Source organism: Myxocyprinus asiaticus, chromosome 50 (assembly GCF_019703515.2).
Source record: "Myxocyprinus asiaticus isolate MX2 ecotype Aquarium Trade chromosome 50, UBuf_Myxa_2, whole genome shotgun sequence".
Lineage (NCBI taxonomy): Eukaryota > Metazoa > Chordata > Actinopteri > Cypriniformes > Catostomidae > Myxocyprinus > Myxocyprinus asiaticus.
The window spans coordinates 25,770,649-25,788,603 of record NC_059393.1 but is presented as its reverse complement, the minus strand read 5'-3'; the positions used below and the strand labels follow the sequence as shown (position 1 = coordinate 25,788,603).

The 17,955-nt window shown below is 43.5% G+C and overlaps 2 protein-coding genes across 2 annotated transcripts; one reads left to right on the top strand and one right to left on the bottom strand.

Moving 5' to 3' along the window:
- The first annotated feature begins 1,116 nt into the window (after window positions 1-1,116).
- LOC127439138 (transmembrane and coiled-coil domains protein 2-like) lies at window positions 1,117-8,066 on the top strand. Its single transcript, XM_051695241.1, has 5 exons — window positions 1,117-1,378; window positions 3,762-4,124; window positions 4,215-4,825; window positions 4,906-5,041; window positions 5,368-8,066. Exons 1-5 carry the CDS (start codon window positions 1,376-1,378, stop codon window positions 5,665-5,667), a joined length of 1,413 nt encoding a protein of 470 aa, XP_051551201.1. The 5' UTR covers window positions 1,117-1,375; the 3' UTR covers window positions 5,668-8,066.
- A 1,966-nt stretch (window positions 8,067-10,032) lies between these two features.
- Window positions 10,033-16,135, bottom strand: LOC127439116 (ubiquitin carboxyl-terminal hydrolase 49-like). Its single transcript, XM_051695194.1, has 7 exons — window positions 15,764-16,135; window positions 14,806-14,890; window positions 11,832-13,294; window positions 11,543-11,747; window positions 11,331-11,439; window positions 11,035-11,240; window positions 10,033-10,769 (listed from the first exon to the last, which is right to left on the bottom strand). The coding sequence occupies exons 3-7, from the start codon at window positions 13,233-13,235 to the stop codon at window positions 10,666-10,668; spliced, it is 2,028 nt and encodes a 675-aa protein (XP_051551154.1). The 5' UTR covers window positions 13,236-13,294; window positions 14,806-14,890; window positions 15,764-16,135; the 3' UTR covers window positions 10,033-10,665.
- Between the last annotated feature and the right edge of the window lie 1,820 nt (window positions 16,136-17,955).

The window sequence follows — 17,955 nt, the reverse complement described above, 5'->3', positions numbered from 1 at the left end:
ACTTTGCAGTATGCAGTACGCTAGTATTCCATTCCAAACACAGCCTGTGATAGTTACTACATGACTCATGACCCTTCCTCATGCTTTCAAAACAGAGTGATTGTTGAATATTTTAAATATTTATTTTGTTGGGGGGCCTGGGTAGCTCAGCGAGTATTGACGCTTACTATCACCCCTGGAGTCAAATCCAGGGTGTGCTGAGTGACTCCAGCCAGGTCTCCTAAGCAACCAAATTGGCCCGGTTGCTAGGGAGGGTAGGGTCACATGGGTAACCTCCTCGAGGTCGTGATTAGTGGTTCTCGCTCTCAATGGGGCGTGTGGTAAGTTGTGCGTGGAGAGTAGCATGAGCCTCCACATGCTGTGAGTCTCCGTGGTGTCATGCACAACGAGTCACGTGATAAGATGCACGGATTGACGATCTCAGAAGCGGAGGGAACTGAGACTTGTCCTCTGCCACCCGGATTGAGGTGAGTAACCGCGCCACCACAAGGACCCACTAAGTAGTGGGAATTGGGCATTTCAAAATTGGGAGAAAAAAGGGGATAAATTATAATAATAATTTTGCCATTGAACGTGCATGCCTGAAATTCTATTATTCGTGTATTTCTGCAAACCAGTCACATTCCTCGTGAAATTAAAATCAGCTGCACTTCACATGCATGTTGTGTTGTAGCACGTGCGCATTGTTTTAATGCGTGGCCACTGCAGTGTGTAGGAACAGTGTGTGTGTAACAGGTGCATAGTGTTGGTCTTCAGCACAGTGACCCAGTTGTTGTGAAGCATGTTGCTATGATACTGACGTCAGCATTTCCCATCAGCCCCTCCTGCCTGTTTGGGAAATGTCCTCAACCCCCACCCCCCAACACAAACACCAGTACCTTCAAAAAATGTGTTTCACACTCTGAAAAAACACACGCAGCATGCTCACATACACACATATAGTGAAAATTCCAATCCACTATTATACACACACACACACACACACACACACACACCCATATCTCAGACAGATTAAGCTCAGAGAGCGTGTATTCATGTAAAAGCTGCAGTGTGTCAGTTTAATGTGTGTGACGCATGCTCCAATGAGCTCCCCTCCTCCCTCTGCGCTGCAGCCGCTGCAAAACACACAGACACACAGCCGGAGAGACAGAGATGAGAAAGAAACAAGAGATACAGACAAGAGAAAGATGCGAGAAACAAAACCACAGATGATGCTGACTCTATTGTTAACAATGAATAATTAGCCTGAGAGATAGAGAGATAGAGGAAAGGAGGAGGGGTGCAAAAAAGAGAGAGACAGAGAGAGACAGACAGAGAGCGGCATGGCCCTCTTATACGTCTCTGCAGTGAAGCTGCACATCCTGGACTGAAGAACATGGTAATTTCTCGCAAATTAATCTTCATTTTGTTCCTGTGTCATAGCATCCATCCATTCATCAGTCCATCCGTCCATCTGTCCGTCCATAATCACTCATCTATCTCTCGACTGTTTCTGAAGTGTCTGAAATCAACTTCAGATTCTGTGGGTTTGAAATCAGCTATGGATTCTGCATGTCTGAAGTCAACTGCAGATTCCTCAAGTTTGAAATCATCTGCAGATTCAGCATGTCTGAATTCTCTATGTCTGAATTCAGCAGCAGATTCTGTGTCTGAATTTAGCAGCAGATTCTGCATGTACTGTATGAAGTCAGCAGCAGATTCTGTGTCTGATTTTAGCAGCAGATTCTGCATGTACTGTATGAAGTCAGCAGCAGATTCTGTATGTCTAAAATTAGCTGCAGATTCTGGATATTCGAAGTCAGCAGCAGATTCTGTGTCTGAATTTAGCAGCAGATTCTGCATGTTCTGTATGAAGTCAGCAGCAGATTCTGTGTCTGATTTTAGCAGCAGATTCTGCATGTTCTGTATGAAGTCAGCAGCAGATTCTGCATGTACTGTATGAAGTCAGCAGCAGATTCTGTATGTCTAAAATCAGCTGCTGATTCTGGATATTCGAAGTCAGCAGCAGATTCTGTATCTGAATTTAGCAGCAGATTCTGTGTCTGAATTTAGCAGCAGATTCTGCATGTACTGTATGAAGTCAGCAGCAGATTCTGTATGTCTAAAATCAGCTGCAGATTCTGGATATTCGAAGTCAGCAGCAGATTCTGTGACTGAATTTAGCAGCAGATTCTGCATGTACTGTATGAAGTCAGCAGCAGATTCTGTGTCTGAATTTAGCAGCAGATTCTGCATGTACTGTATGAAGTCAGCAGCAGATTCTGTGTCTGAATTTAGCAGCAGATTCTGCATGTCTGAATTCAACTGTAGATTCAGTGTGTCTAAAATTAGCTGCAGATTCTGTAGGTCTGAAGCTAAGTACAGATTCTGCATGTCTAAATTAATCTACATATATTGCATATCTGAATTCAGCTGCAGATTCTGGATATCTAAAATCAACTGTAGATTCTGGATATTCGAAGTCAGCAGCAGATTCTGCATGTACTGTATGAAGTCAGCAGCAGATTGTGTGTCTGAATTTAGCAGCAGATTCTGCATGTACTGAATGAAGTCAGCAGCTGATTCTGTGACTGAATTTAGCAGCAGATTCTGCATGTACTGTATGAAGTCTGCTGCAACTTCTGTATGTCTGAAGTCAGCTACACATGATTCTACATGTCTACAGTTAACTGCAGATTCTGCATGTCTGAATTTAACTGCAGATTCTGCATATCTGAAATCAGCTGCAGATTCTGCATATCTGAAATCAGCTGCAGATTTCCTCTTGTTCGTTTAAGTTACTCAGTCAAATAACACACACTCTTTGTTTACACTACAGTGCCCCCTCACGGAGTCATGTTGTGTGTGCTTTTCTGAGTCAAGGTTACACACACACACACACACACACACACACACACACACACACACACACACACACACACACACACACACACACACACACACACAAACGTGCTGTTGACAGGTAACATTACTCAGGCATGCAGCTTCACATGCATTTAAAGATGCATTGATGACAGAAAACCTCTTGCAGCCCTACTGTGTGTGCCTATTTAACAAACCATTTCTTAGTGAAAAACACATCTGCTGAGCCATTTTCTGGCACAGGTTTGTTTGTTTACAGCTGCAGATTGAGTTGCAGGATAAGATGATTTGATGTTGCAACTTCCTGTGTTGTGTGTGTGTGTGTATTCATTCATTCATTCAGTGTTTTATTTTTTAGAAAGCATTGTGATGCTGCATTATGAATTATTCATTAGAGATGCATAATTACTATTTTTCTACAGTGTGCATGACTAATAATTTCAAACATGTGTTGCTGATGAGTGCTTATGAGTGTCTCTGATCTCAGTGTCATTTATTTGTTGAAATACTGATCAATCTATATTAGCCGAAATGGTGTCTCTTAATTTATTGTTATGTTGTGTATGAGTGGAGGAGAGATATTTTCAGAAGTGGGTCATTATGCTGCCTCTCTTACTCTGAGTGTGTGATAGTTTTAGTTTAGTGAATAAACAGATGTGACACTGGTCACTTGCTCTTGCTGCTGCATGCATGATAGAGGTGTTAGAATCTGCATGTGTTTTGATAATAGAATCTGCATGTTTTGATAACAGATGTTTAATGTTTATTTGTGTGTGTGTTCCAACTAGCTGCATATATCAGTGATTATGTGGTTTGTGTTTGTGATTACTGTGTGCATTGCACATTATCTTGCTGCATAACAGTAATTGCATGCTTATGGTTTCACTGTGCATTTGCAGCTGGATAAGAGTGAAGTGTCCACACTAGGTCTGCCACCATCCGTGAGCCATGGTGGTTCAGACGGGAACATCAGCGTGGAGGCGGGTTCGGACGGGGTGGGTGGTGAGGTCCAGAGAACACGAGTGGCGCTGGAACACCTGCAGCAGAAGATCCTGAAGATCACTGAGCAGATACGTGTGGAACAGGAAGCCCGTGATGATAATGTGGCTGAGTATCTCAAACTAGCTCACAATGCCGACAAACAGCAGGCGTCACGCATCAAACAGGTGTTTGAGAAGAAGAACCAGAAATCTGCACAGACGATTGCACACCTGCACAAGAAACTCGAGCACTACCACAAGAAACTCAAAGAGATTGAGCAGGTAAATTTACATACATGCATCTTTGACTGCATTTTATCATGGGTTTGAATGTGTCTTCTACATTATTACCAATGCTTCTCTCGTTTGCAGAACGGTCCTGCACGGCAGCCCAAAGACGTTTTGAGGGACATGCAGCAGGGGCTGAAAGATGTTGGGGCTAATGTTCGGGCTGGAATCAGTGGTTTTGGAGGGGGTGTGGTGGAAGGGGTGAAGGGTGGAGTATCTGCGCTCACGCACACTGCCGTTGTCTCCAAACCGCGAGAGTTTGCCAGTCTCATTCGCAATAAGTTCGGCAGCGCCGACAACATAGCACACATGAAGGACACTCTGGAGGATGGGCACACAGAGGAGACGCCCAGAGCTCTGAGCGGGAGTGCCACCCTCGTCTCCAGCCCTAAATACGGCAGCGACGATGAATGCTCCAGCGCCACCTCTGGGTCTGCAGGTGGCAGCAACTCTGGTGGGGCGGGAGGGGCTATGTCAGGGATGGGGGCGACCATGGGCAGCCCTCGACTGGATGGACACCATCACCACCATCATCACCACCACTCGTCGTCTTCCTCTTGGGACGTGCTACTGGAAGGCCTGCAGGAGATCAAAGCTAGTCAGGTGCATATGGAGGATGCAATCGAAGACATGAAGGTGCAGCTGCAGAGCGACTACACCTACATGACCCAGTGCTTGCAGGAAGAGAGATACAGGTAAAAGAGCACCACCTACAGTACATTTAGGGCATCAGAGAACTAATTATTGAAACTTATGCCTCGTCTCTCCAACACAGGTACGAGCGTCTAGAAGAACAGTTGAATGACCTGACGGAACTTCATCAGAATGAGATGAGCAACCTCAAGCAAGAGCTCGCCAGCATGGAGGAGAAGGTGGCATATCAGTCATACGAGAGAGCACGAGACATACAGGTTAGTAATGTTAAATTCCCTTTTTGTATTTAGATGTTGAAATGCATTCTTCTATCTCAGTTTAATATGCAGATTCAACTATAAGTAATCCATTGGTAGATTGATTTCCTGAAAAGTGTAAACACTGTGACTCTGTGGTTCTATCAAAAGATAGCTGGTTATACTGTATGTGCATCAATGAAATGATCAAAATATTTAAACATCTCTAAAACAATATATCTGTAAATGTACTTTAGAAGCAAAATTCCATAACATAAGACTTTAAACATAAGTTATGATTATAATGTCATATCAACCCTTGTGTGTATGTGTGTGTGTGTGTACAGGAGGCAGTAGAGTCCTGTCTGACACGCATCACCAAACTCGAGTTGCAACAGCAGCAGCAGCAGGTTGTACAGTTGGAGGGCGTCGAGAACGCAAACGCCCGAGCACTGCTAGGAAAACTCATCAACGTGATTCTCGCCCTGATGGCCGTGCTACTGGTGTTCGTCTCCACCATGGCCAACTTCATCACGCCCCTCATGAAGACCCGCGCCCGTGTTGGCACCACCCTCGCCCTGGCACTCTTCCTTGTCACACTATGGAAACACTGGGATTGGCTGGAGCTCTTTCTGCTGCCCAGCTGAGAGAAGCAATTAGAATAAACGCTCAGAACTTTATTCTAAGTGTGACGCATCCCGCCCATTGTAATCTCATCTCATCGGAAGTTGGTGAGAGATTTATGGATGTATAAAACTATATAAACATCCATCTTTTTATTTACTTCAGTGATTTGGGTGGGCAGACAAGTGATGTGGGGACTTTATAGCCCTGCTTTGACAGGGAGATACCAAGCCTGAAGATGGCGCTGTTTCAATCACAGGCCTGGCTGAAACAACTTATCAATACATGTATGTTCTTTCCGAAAGAGAATGTATCACTTTATTTAGACCTTTGTCTTTTGTCTCTGTCTCTTTGTTTTAGGGATAGTTAACCTAAAAATGAAAATTCTGTTAATTTACTTACCCTCATGTCATCCCCAACCCGTATGACTTTTTCTTCCATGGAATTCAAACTTCAAGAGGACAAAAACACCATAAAAACACTAAAAAACTATTATAAAAAATTGTCCATGACATGAGTGAGTAAACGATATCAGAATTTTAATTTGTGTGTGAACTGTCCCTTAACTAATGAATGTTAAAACAGTTTCAGACACAAGAAATACATTTTTCTGTTGATGCATGGCTTTACTCTGACTTACACAGTCCCATCTTAGACCAGACATCATCGTTAAAGTCCGCATGTAACGGAAGTTGCGACCGACATTACTTCAGTATCATGACGTATTTCCGAGTGAAACGGAATACTGAATGCAGGGCTTGATTTTCTCCACTGAGAATTGATTGGATCTAGAAATGGAGGTGTTCCATACAGAAATGGAGGCACATCTAGTTTACAGTCAGTTGTGGAGGACTACTCACCGCCTGACACACCGCCAGCAATCGCTTTTGATGAGGAAGAAGTTTGTTCGCAGCAGGCGGAGGAGGACGAGGAGCAGGAGCAAACAGAGGATCATTTTATCGCAGGAATCAGGCTTATATGTTTGAGCCATTACCTGCTGAGAATACTAACGGTGACCTGGAAGTGGAGGCTCAGGAACAAGTTTACCCTCGAGAGCATCTCGATGTCTCCCAATGATAACGCTAATTTTTGTTTTTTTGGGGGGATTTTCTCCCTTTTTCTCCCCAATTTGGAATGCCCAATTCCCAATGCGCTCTAGGTCCTCGTGGTGGCGGAGTGACTCACCTCAATCCGGGTGGCGGAGGATGATTCTCAGCTGCCTCCGCGTCTGAGACCGTCAATCCGCACATCTTATCACGTGGCTTGTTGAGCATGTTACCGCGGAGATGTAGTGCGTGTGGAGGCTTCACGCTATTCTCCGCGGCATCCACGCACAACTCACCACACACCCCACCGAGAGCAAGAACCACATTATAGCAACCACGAGGAGGTTACCCCATTTGACTCTACCCTCCCTAGCAACTGGGCCAATTGGTTGCTTAGGAAGCCTGACTGGAGTCACTCAGCACGCCCTGGATTCGAACTCGTGACTCCAGGTGTGGTAGTCAGTATCTTTACTTGCTGAGCTACCCAGGCCCCTGTGTCGCAAATTTTTTTTTAAAAATTAATTGTTATTTGCTATTACTGTTGGTGTACACTTACGGGACAGACGGATCTGTCAAAGACAAATATTTCACAACCCCCATTCGTGGGTGAAATGCCTCAAACACAACTGCGACCTCTCTGATATCCCTCCTTCTTCAAAATGCAAAAAATCAAGCCATCGGCCCCGCAACCAGGGTATTTGGGGGATTGGGAAAAGGGTTTTGGGAGAGCCACAACCTAAGACGCACCTCCTCGCCATCCTGTTTGTTATGCGTCTTTTTACTCGCTGTCAAAGCTCAACGCAGACTGGCGGTAGGAGGGGATGGGTCAAAGGATGTTCTGCCCAAGCCGTCAAATTGATGTCATCAGAGAAGAAATATCGTTCCAGAGGCGAAGCTAATTTTCAGATTTTGATTGAATATTACAAAGACAAACTATTTTTGTCTGTGCATTAACTTCCACGGGTGAATTGTTCACCACAAGACTAGTAATGTGCGCTAACAAAGTAAATAGGGTCAATTTTTTATTACATGCGGACTTTAATGAAGGACCTTTTACATGCTGAGACTTGTATGTTTAGTCTCTGTGAAATTCAATGTCTGTTATATTTTATCTTCTGAAATATCTCATTAGGGAGGATGAAACTTTGTCATTACCATTTTACTATGTGTGTTGTTAAGTGACATTTGGCATAGATTGAAATGGCAGACATGTAACGTCAGTAGTCATTAATCAATAACCTCATTCGTCATCAGAACATTTTTGCAAACCGCTATAGTGTAACACGCTCAATCCCAATGGCATGATCACATTTCTCATGTTTCTACCCGTTTGCTAAAAATCACAACACCATTCTTAATAAAGACATTTGCAAATATGTGAGATCTACAGGCTGTTTCTTTAATTTGACTTTTTACATAGGTCAATCTGTGTGTATATATATATATATATATATATATATATACAAGAACCACTTCCGGCTCTTAACACAATTTATACCAAAATAAAACATTTACGTTTATGAAACAGGCACCTTTACATTTCAGCAGGTTAATTATTCTGAATTTGGCACAGTTTGGATGTCTTAATCCCACTCGATTAACAGCAGCTGTGATGTTGTTTGTTGGTAATGGGGGAATTAGGCACCACCTGGCGGTCAGATGGCGGTACTACTCTGCGGTGTTCTTCTCATTATCTTTCTAATGAGAAGCAGCTACATTTAATTAATCTTATGCAAATGAGATCGAGCTGACAAACTGTGTCTGGAAGAGAGGATCGTGGACAGAATTAGAAATATCATCCGCTTTATCAGATCTCAGCCTCAGACAGCATATCTAATGACCGTTGACTGACTGCTCTGAGGTAATTTACCCACAGAAATGGCGGGAACTTTAAAAAAGGCTGACTACGAAATTTACACATGAAATAAAGTCAAGATTAAACAAAGTACCATACTGCTTCAATTTGCGTGTCTGAGGAAAAACTAATCACTGTATATTACAAAGTTTGTGACGTTTATGACATCAGATCTTTTGCAAGCTATTCAGTTTTGTCTGAGGTCCTTAACCCATGTGCGACATTTTTGTCTTTTTCAATTTTTAATGTTTAAGTGTTAATGCCAACGGCATAAATTTAGCCAAAGGTGTGTATTTTTGAGGGAATTTTGATATTTCAACCTCAGTTCCTATAATACATCTATAATACACTGTGTACACAAAATAGTTACACTCAGGACCTTCAGGACAAAAATGTCCCCATTGAAACCCATTAAAACTGCAATATTTGATCCCAGTGCCATTAAAGCATAAAATCATGAATTCTATGATATTATGCTTTCATTCCGGAACCCTGGCTTTGTAATGTTTTCCACCAGATGGTGCCAGTTTTCTCATGTTTAGCCTATGGAGCAAATACAAGCTTGTTTGTTGTATTATAGAGCACTGCAGGCCTTAATAAATGATACAATAAAATTGTGTGTGTGTGTGTGTGTGTGTTGGTATGCATGTCAGAGTGTGGTTTGTATGTGTGTATTCAGAAATGTGTGTGTGTGTAAAAAAACAACAGTGACATTATGTAAACAAACTGGCATTAAAATACTGAAAATGAATGAATATTTGGTAATTATGATCAGGACTGATGTTGCTTAAAGTAAATCATTGAAAGTGGAAAATAATATTAATATATAATATTATAATGGCAGTTGTTTGACGTGGACATTTTTGTCCTCTAAGGACCTCTGAGTAACTTTTTAAATTGACGCACAAGGGTTAAAATTCTAATACATGAAATTTCCTTAACTACAACTGTTTAATCTGTTTTATACTCAAAAGTTATGTCCATGATATTTTTTTGGCAGATGTAAATTCTTAACCACTGCTGAGCTAGTATTTAAATATAACTTTTTTTTATAATTAATTATAAAATTACTTGGTGTTAAAAAAAATTAACTCTTTGCTGGTCAGACGGTCTCCTCTTGGGTGGCTCTTGTCCAAAACAGTCTTACATTTGGACAAGACCAGGCTAGATGGTTAGCATGTGCCAATTATCCCTGCTGGTAGATTCTGTAACTATATAATTATGCGAACAAAACCCACATATCTCCATTGACAGCCAAATAAAAACGAATCAGATATGCAAGAATCGTTTTGAGTTACCGGTACTCAAATTTGTGAATTTTGCCATGAGGTGGGTAGTTTGTAAACATTAAAAAGTAATGTGTCATAATTTTCCAATAATTAGAAAAATGTATATCTAGTGATTTCAATCAAATGTAAAGCAGTCAGGTCAAACCAGTTTTTGCATTACATTTTTAGTTATTGTAGAGAAATAAACAAGCGTATATATAAAAAGCAGACAGTAACACAGAGGCTCATTAAGGTTATTTTTTTAATCACTATCATCAGTAAGATCCCACAAGATCAATAAAGTTGATAACAGGTGCTCTCACAATACAGGACAAGGGTCAGAGGTCAGCAGTCACACCCTTCCAAACACACAAACACACGCAACTAAAGACATTCAGCGTCATCGATTGTTCAGTCATTTTCACTGATGGAAATCAAGAGGCTTTCTGTTTTCCTGAATTTAATCCCCAATAGAAATAGAGTAGAAAACAGTTGCAGTATCAAAGGTGAAGAATTCCTGATTCAGTGTGTGTGTGATGGTCATATTGCTGTCACATTCTCTCCAGGATGAGCGGCCGTCTGTTTCAATCCGTCCAATGAAACGACAGCAGACGGACTTCAGTACCTGGAGTTCAACTGTGAGTGTGTGTCCCTGCTGTACTGGACCCTGCAGGTGAGTTAGTTTGGTCCTGAATGCCCTGGGTAAAGTGTGACTGTGCCAGCAGAGACAGACAGAGAGACAGGTAGAGAGAAAAGAGAGGCAGCGAAAGAGAGAGAGAGAGACAGGTATAGAAAGGCAAAGAGAAAGACCGATAGAGAGAGAGGTAGAGAGAGAGAGACAGGCAGACAGGTCTAGGAGGAGCGTTGCGTGTAGAACAGGATGTAGGCCTGAGTGCTGCACACCTCTTCCACACTGCACACGTTCATCTCGGAGTCGTTACAGTGAACCCAGAAACCTGCAACACCAATACAGTAACCATGACCATTATACTATAATAGTATAATCATTTGGGATTCACTTATGCAAAATGGACTGGATTGCTTTTACCAACTGCGAAAAGTAGTAGTGTCCAAATTAACTGAACTGTTTTCACTAGTGCACATCCATTTTCTGAAAAGAGGTTTCACACGATCAAACGAACCAAAGAGTGACATCAAACGAACTTGAGCTTTAGTGTGAAAAACGCCCTTATAAACAGTGGTTACGGAACAGTTACGTACCTCCTTCAGTGTTATAACAGTAGGCTGTGTAGTGCCCTGAGCCAAAGCCTTTCCCATGATGCATCACTACAGCAGACAGGTCGTAGGTGTAGGCCTCTCTTTGTGGCGACGGGGCAGCATCCGAGCAGCAGTACGGTTCTATATTCAGGACCTGATCGAAAGCCACATGGACGCCAATCTTCTCCCGGTGATTCCGACCGGCCCACCTGAAAACATTTGAATTGAATTGTTGGAAAGACAGCACAGCTATGTGAAGGAGTTTTTGAAGGTGAAACTCAGGAAGAGTTCCGACTAACCGGAAGCGTTTAAGGTGTAGCCGCAGCACCTGAGGTAAACGGCAGATGAGTAACTGCTTACAGGCCTCGGACAGGGACAAGGGCTTATGGGACGATTTGCGACGCTTTCCTAACAAACAAACAAACAGCAAATTTAAATTAGAAAAGCACCAATAATTGCACATCACACCTTTTTAGATCAGTAAGGAAAGTCCAGAGTTCTGGGTACTGACTGTTGCAGAAGTTGCAGGCATAGATGCAGCCCTCCAAAGCTTCCGTCTCGGTGAACTTTGCGAGCATCTCCGACAGAGAGCAGCTCCGCTGACACGCTGCAGCGCTGGGCTTCTCCATGCGGTGGTATCGCTCTGGGAACTCCAGAGACAAATCCCAGAACGGCTCAACCGTGTTCGACTTGCGCTCGCAGGACAAACACGTTACCTGGAGGGTAAGCATGATATATAAAAAATTCAGCTCAGAAATAACCACAAATTTCTAAATTAAACAGTGCAAGTTGTACATTACCTGGCTGAGCAGCTGTCCGTGGAAGATTGTGTTGAGCACTTTGAGGACCTGTTTGGACAGTTTCCGCTGGGTGAGGGGGATCAGGAAATGTTTCCGGGGTCCGTCAGATTCCAGTTCCTGTTGAACTTTATCCAGAAGCTCACACAGGAACTCCTGTGCATCCTGCTGGTCATATCCCCGAAATGCCGGAATCAGGTTCCATACAGAGTGCAGCATGGCGAATGGAGAAACCAGCGACCACCGACCCGACCACATGACCCTGAAGAGCGTGTGCAGCTCGTGACACAGCGACATCTGATGCCGAGACGAAGATCGCGGCTCTTTCGGTTGGACCAGTTCGGCTGCGCTAAGACTAGGTGGGACGTTCTGTTTGCTGCCCAGCAAGGCACCTCCACTCACCCTCCCCATGTGGCCCAGCGCAGTGAGGGCACCGGCCCCGCCCACCATACCCTGCGAGTGGTTGGTCTTAGCGAGCAGCTCCTCTGTCTCACACAGATCCAGTGTGAGGAAACACTCCCTGAACTTCTGCAGGTGACTCAACACCTGGAGGATGGAGTTCATATAACATGTGTTGCCTAGGTTACGCAGTCCTGTGACTCCAGGTGCAAGTTTCCTGCGACGTGACGACTGTGACGCATGATATCGGCGCAACCTACCTGCAGCACGGAGTGGTTTGCGCACAAGAGGTTTGTTAGACAGGGGAAGGAGGGGATGTTTGGGAACAGCCAGGAGTCGTTCCGGGGGATCACGGAACTTCTGCGGGATGAGGGCGAGTGTGGGACGAGGAGCCTGAGTAAGTAGGCGCGCGCTCTTCCTTGGTGGGACGTTAGCAAGTTCTCCCATCAGTCTCCTCTTGACCTCTCTGCGTTGTTGTCGCTTCTCCTCTCGCTCCTGCTCCTGTTTCTCCTCACGCCTCCTCAGCTCCTCCTGCTGCCGACTTCTCCAGTGGTGTAGGGCACCTCTGAGAAGAGTTTTGCGCCGGTGCCACAATGCTGTCTGCATGGCCGTCCGCAGCTCTGCACCTTCCCGTGTAACCTCCCGTGCTCTGAGAGCACCATCGGCTGCAGAAGACCGCAGAGAGCGCTGACCGGGATGGCGGACTGTTGACAGAGCACCTCGGAGGAGCTTCAGGTCACCCTCGACGTTATCGTTCAACACATAATCTCCACACGCAAAACAAAAGACGTCCAACTCACGTACCTCCATGGCCAAGGGGTGCTGCGACTGCTGGTAGTGACTGAGGGAGTGTTCCTCCATGTAGCGGCCGCACGCCACGTGAGAGCACTTCAGACAGGCCCATACTGACTCTGTGGTGCCGCAGTCCACACAGCGCCACTTCTGCGGGTTGAGGATAGAGTGGTCATGGCCCAAACGGAGCCGCACCACATGTTTACAGCGATCCATGTCTCCCAACACGCATGAGCACACAGAGTCAGGATCCACACGCCATGACCGCACCCATCCTGAAGACAACAAAGACAGATAAGTTGCAAACAATGCCAATACTCAGTATTCTATTCATCTGTCTGTCCAAGTATACATGACACAATGCATAACTTAGTATTTGAAAGAAGGACATCAGCTGAGGAAGTGTTAAATACACATTGTGGGTCACCTTTAGCTTTTGGAGCATGTGCGCAACATATGTGGCCATATGTGGTCTGATTAACCCATATACATGCTGGATACAGCAGTGCTACAATCAAATTATCTACTGTAAGCCTGACTTCGCAAAAATTGGACTGGTACTAAAAAGTACTATAATGACGTTTTAAAAAAGACAACTTACTGAGCTTGTTTTTTTCCTTTTTCACCCAATTTGGAATGCCCAATTCCCAATGCGCTTTTAAGTCCTTGTGGTGGCGTAGTGATTCACCTCAATCTGGGTGGCGGAGGACGAATCCCATCTGCCTCCACGTCTGAGACCGTCAACCCGCACATCTTATCACGTGGCTTGTTGAGCGCGTTGCCACGGAGACATAGCGCGTGTGGAGGCTTCACGCCATCCACCACGGCATCCATGCTCAACTCACCATGCGCCCCACCGAGAAAGAACCATATTATAGTGACCACAAGGAGGTTACCCCATGTGGCTCTACCCTCCCTAGCAACCGGGCCAATTTGGTTGCTTAGGAGACCTGGCTGGAGTCACTCAGCATGCCTGGATTCGAACTAGCGAACTCCAGGGGTGGTAGCCAGTGTCTTTTACCACTGAGCTACCCAAACCCCCCTACTGAGCTTGTTTACATGGAAACCAGAAAGCCATTAATTGTGAGAAAGCTGCACAAGACTGGAAAGCGTTGTTCTCGTTTACATGCACGGTGTTCGCGGCTTTCTCTTTACCCCCATATACATGCACCTCGGTCAGTTTGCAGCAACGTAATTTCTCCACGACACTTGTGTAAATAACAAACATGCCATTTTTTGTTCTCTGTTGTTTGTCTATTTCCTACAGCAAAATTTACATCAAACTCCAGGATTCCCCCAATGTACTTGAGCGGATATACTCGCACGCAAGGGACAGCAGTCGATATTTTAAATTGGTGTGTTTAAATTGGTATAGGTTAGAGTGTGTCTGATTTTCCCCTTTCCCACTGTTCTTTCAGAAATGTTGAATTCTTTCTGCTGTGTTGACTTGTTGTCAAGCTCCATCCTATGACGCTAGTTATCCGGTCAGTTAAATGCACATCCACACTCTTCAAAAACCTGTATGAATGCCGCTTATGCATTCTCCGGCTGCAGGGAAAATGGTGTTTGGGCTTACATGATGTATCAGAACGGCGCTTTCTGCAAAAATCCTGGAATAAACAGTTTGTGCACATGAACGGGGTCACTGTTTTAGTCCAACTGAAATCAAACTTTTAAAGTGCATGTAAACAAACCGAGTGAAACCAAGAAAAATGGCTGAAGAGTTCCACAGATTGTCCAGCCAAATGTGGATTAAAAACTATTTAAGGGGGAAAAACAGACTCACTGTGAGAAATAGTTGAGGTCCAGCATCAGAGCAGGCGTTTCCTGCAGCTGTAGAATTTAAAGGGCTTCATCACGCAGAAGTAATGCTGTTGACGGGAAACATGCATGTTATTTACACCTGAAACTTCAACATGATTAAGAGTTATTGATCCATAATACATCAGTCTATTACAAGGGTCAGTCCTGATCTTAAACTGATCCAGTAAACTGGTTCTGAGTACATGTTTCTGTGTCAGAGTCTATATGTCTATGTTTTGTAAATGTGTCATTGTGTATATTTTTTTGTGTAAATATGAGCATGTGTGAGTGTGTTATTGTTACTGAAGTGAGTGTGTCTGTATTTTGGGGTATGTATACGAGTGTGTTATGCTTTAGGAATATGTTAATGCATGCATGTAATTGTATGTATATATTTGTTTGTGTGTAAGTATAGGAGTGTGTGTTATGCTTTAGGAATACGGTCATGCATGCATGTTTGTGCATATGTAAGTGTATGTATATATTTGTTTGTGTGTAAGTATAGGAGTGTGTGTTATGCTTTAGGAATATGTTAATGCATGCATGTAATTGTATGTATATATTTGTTTGTGTGTAAGTATAGGAGTGTGTGTTATGCTTTAGGAATACGGTCATGCATGCATGTTTGTGCATATGTAAGTGTATGTATATATTTGTTTGTGTGTAAGTATAAGAGTGTGTGTTATGCTTTATGAATATGGTCATGCATGCATGTTTGTGCATATGTAAGTGTATGTATATATTTGTTTGTGTGTAAGTATAGGAGTGTGTGTTATGCTTTATGAATATGGTCATGCGTGCATGTTTGTGCATATGTAAGTGTATGTATATATTTGTTTGTGTGTAAGTATAAGAGTGTTTCTCTCTGTTCTTTGAATGTTGTTTGTCACACAATGCAGTGTGTGTGTGTGTGTGTGTGCTAAGCCGCTAGTGCTACTCACAGAACAAAAGGCGCTCCGCCGGGAGACAAGCGGAACCCGCGGCAGCGGCGTATACGGGAGGTTCCGGTACCGGCGGACGGACGGTCGGTGTGTTTATACCTGCGCGAGGGATCCGTTACTTTAAACCCGTTAAACAAAAACCAGCTCGAGCGGTAGACACGGAACAAACTCACAAAAAACCCGACGATCTGCTATAAAACTGCCCCTCAGCGCGAGTGCAATGTAAACTCCACCACACAGCCGGTAAAGTCCGTTATACGCGGAAAATGACGGTAAATTTGTGCGTGTATTTATTTTTTTACACTCGCGTTCGGCTGTTATTTACCGCCATCATCCGCACGCGCGAACTGTCACCATTTTCGGCTCAACCAAACTGGTCCACTACTGACGTCACTGAACCTGATTGGCTGGAGAGCGGTCGATCGACTGACGACCTTGTTTGATTGGTCGAGAGGGCGATCGGTTGCGCAGTTCAGCTGGTCTCCCATTGGTTGAGTCGACGTCGCTCAGGTTTTAAAGTTCCAACTGAACGGATTAACCTTCGTGAGATTACTTTCACGGGAGAATTATTTCCTTTTTACAATATTTAAGTATAAAGTGCAAATATTTCAGAGTCCAAAGTAGAGAACATTTGAAAAATGTTCTGGTTCATTACAAGTTAAGCTGCAATCCACATAATTTGTGGCTAAACATTGATTACCACTGATAATATTTAAGATTCGTCTGGCAATCATCATTATGCCAGAAATGCTGTCGATTGAGCCGAACTCCTTTTAAACCCAGAACAATTCTTTTACAAAAAAATTTAATTATAAATTAATACTTGAAGTCTGGTTTGTATGGAGCGTAAACAAAGACACTTAAAGTATGTATGTATACTTTATATTGTAAAGTACACACTTTTGAGTGTGTAGTAAGATAGTACAGCAGTATTTGGATAAAGTATCAAGTCATAAAATTACGTCTTTATCCCACAGACTTCTTTGTTGTGCACTGTTACCGTTTTCATGTTAGCGTTAAGGCCAAAGTATACTTCGGTTGTCCACATTGGTGATTGCTCTGCGCACAATATGCAAAACGCAAATTTAGTTATCAGCACAGTCCATGCGGACGATTTCTCGACACGCGGACGGTCCTTGTCTGTGCGGATTGTCGGCGCACGGCCATATCTGTCAACATCAGATTGTGAAAAATAGGGAGATTTTGGTGTGAGGAACGGCAGCCGGTGGAGTTTACCACGCAGACTGCATAATATACCTATAGGGCGCGACAGTACCGGTCAGTAATACTACATTGAAGATGAATAATACCAAGAAATTGACCCTGTATTCAGATGGTCCCTTACCACATCCTTCACAGTTTTAGCAATATAAGTTTTTTGAGTTATTTATTTATTTATTTTTATTTTTATCCCCTTTTCTCCCAATTTGGAATGCCCAATTCCCACTACTTAGTAGGTCCTCGTGGTGGCGCGGTTACTCATCTCAATCCGGGTGGCGGAGGACAAGCCTCAGTTGCCTCCGCTTCTGAGACCGTCAATCCGCGCATCTTATCACGTGACTCGTTGTGCATGACACCGCGGAGACTCACAGCATGTGGAGGCTCATGCTACTCTCCACGATCCACACACAACTCACCACACGCCCCATTGAGAGCGAGAACCACTAATCATGACCACGAGGAGGTTACCCCATGTGACTCTACCCTCCCTAGCAACTGGGCCAATTTGGTTGCTTAAGAGACCTGGCTGGAGTCACTCAGCACACCCTGGATTCAAACTCGCGACTCCAGGTGTGATAGTCAGCGTCAATACTCGCTGAGATACCCAGGCCCCATTATTACTGAACTCTAAGATTCATACTTTTAAAATTCCTCGCCATTTTTCGACATGCAGTGTTAATTTCCTCAGTAAAATTACTGAAAGTTTTTTTTTTTTTTTTTTTTTGTCAACGATAACTAAGACAAGACAAAAAAGACAATGAAACGGACAAAAAATTATAGGATTCATATGACATGACGAAATATTGACTAAATTGAAAGGAAATGTTCTACTAAAACTATGATTTGTTTTTTTTGTGTGTTTTTTATTATTATTCATAATCAAAACGATCAGATGTAAAATCTTAATATTAATATAAAATATAAACTCATTATGTAAACATCTAATTAATTGTGAAAAATTAAGACTCACA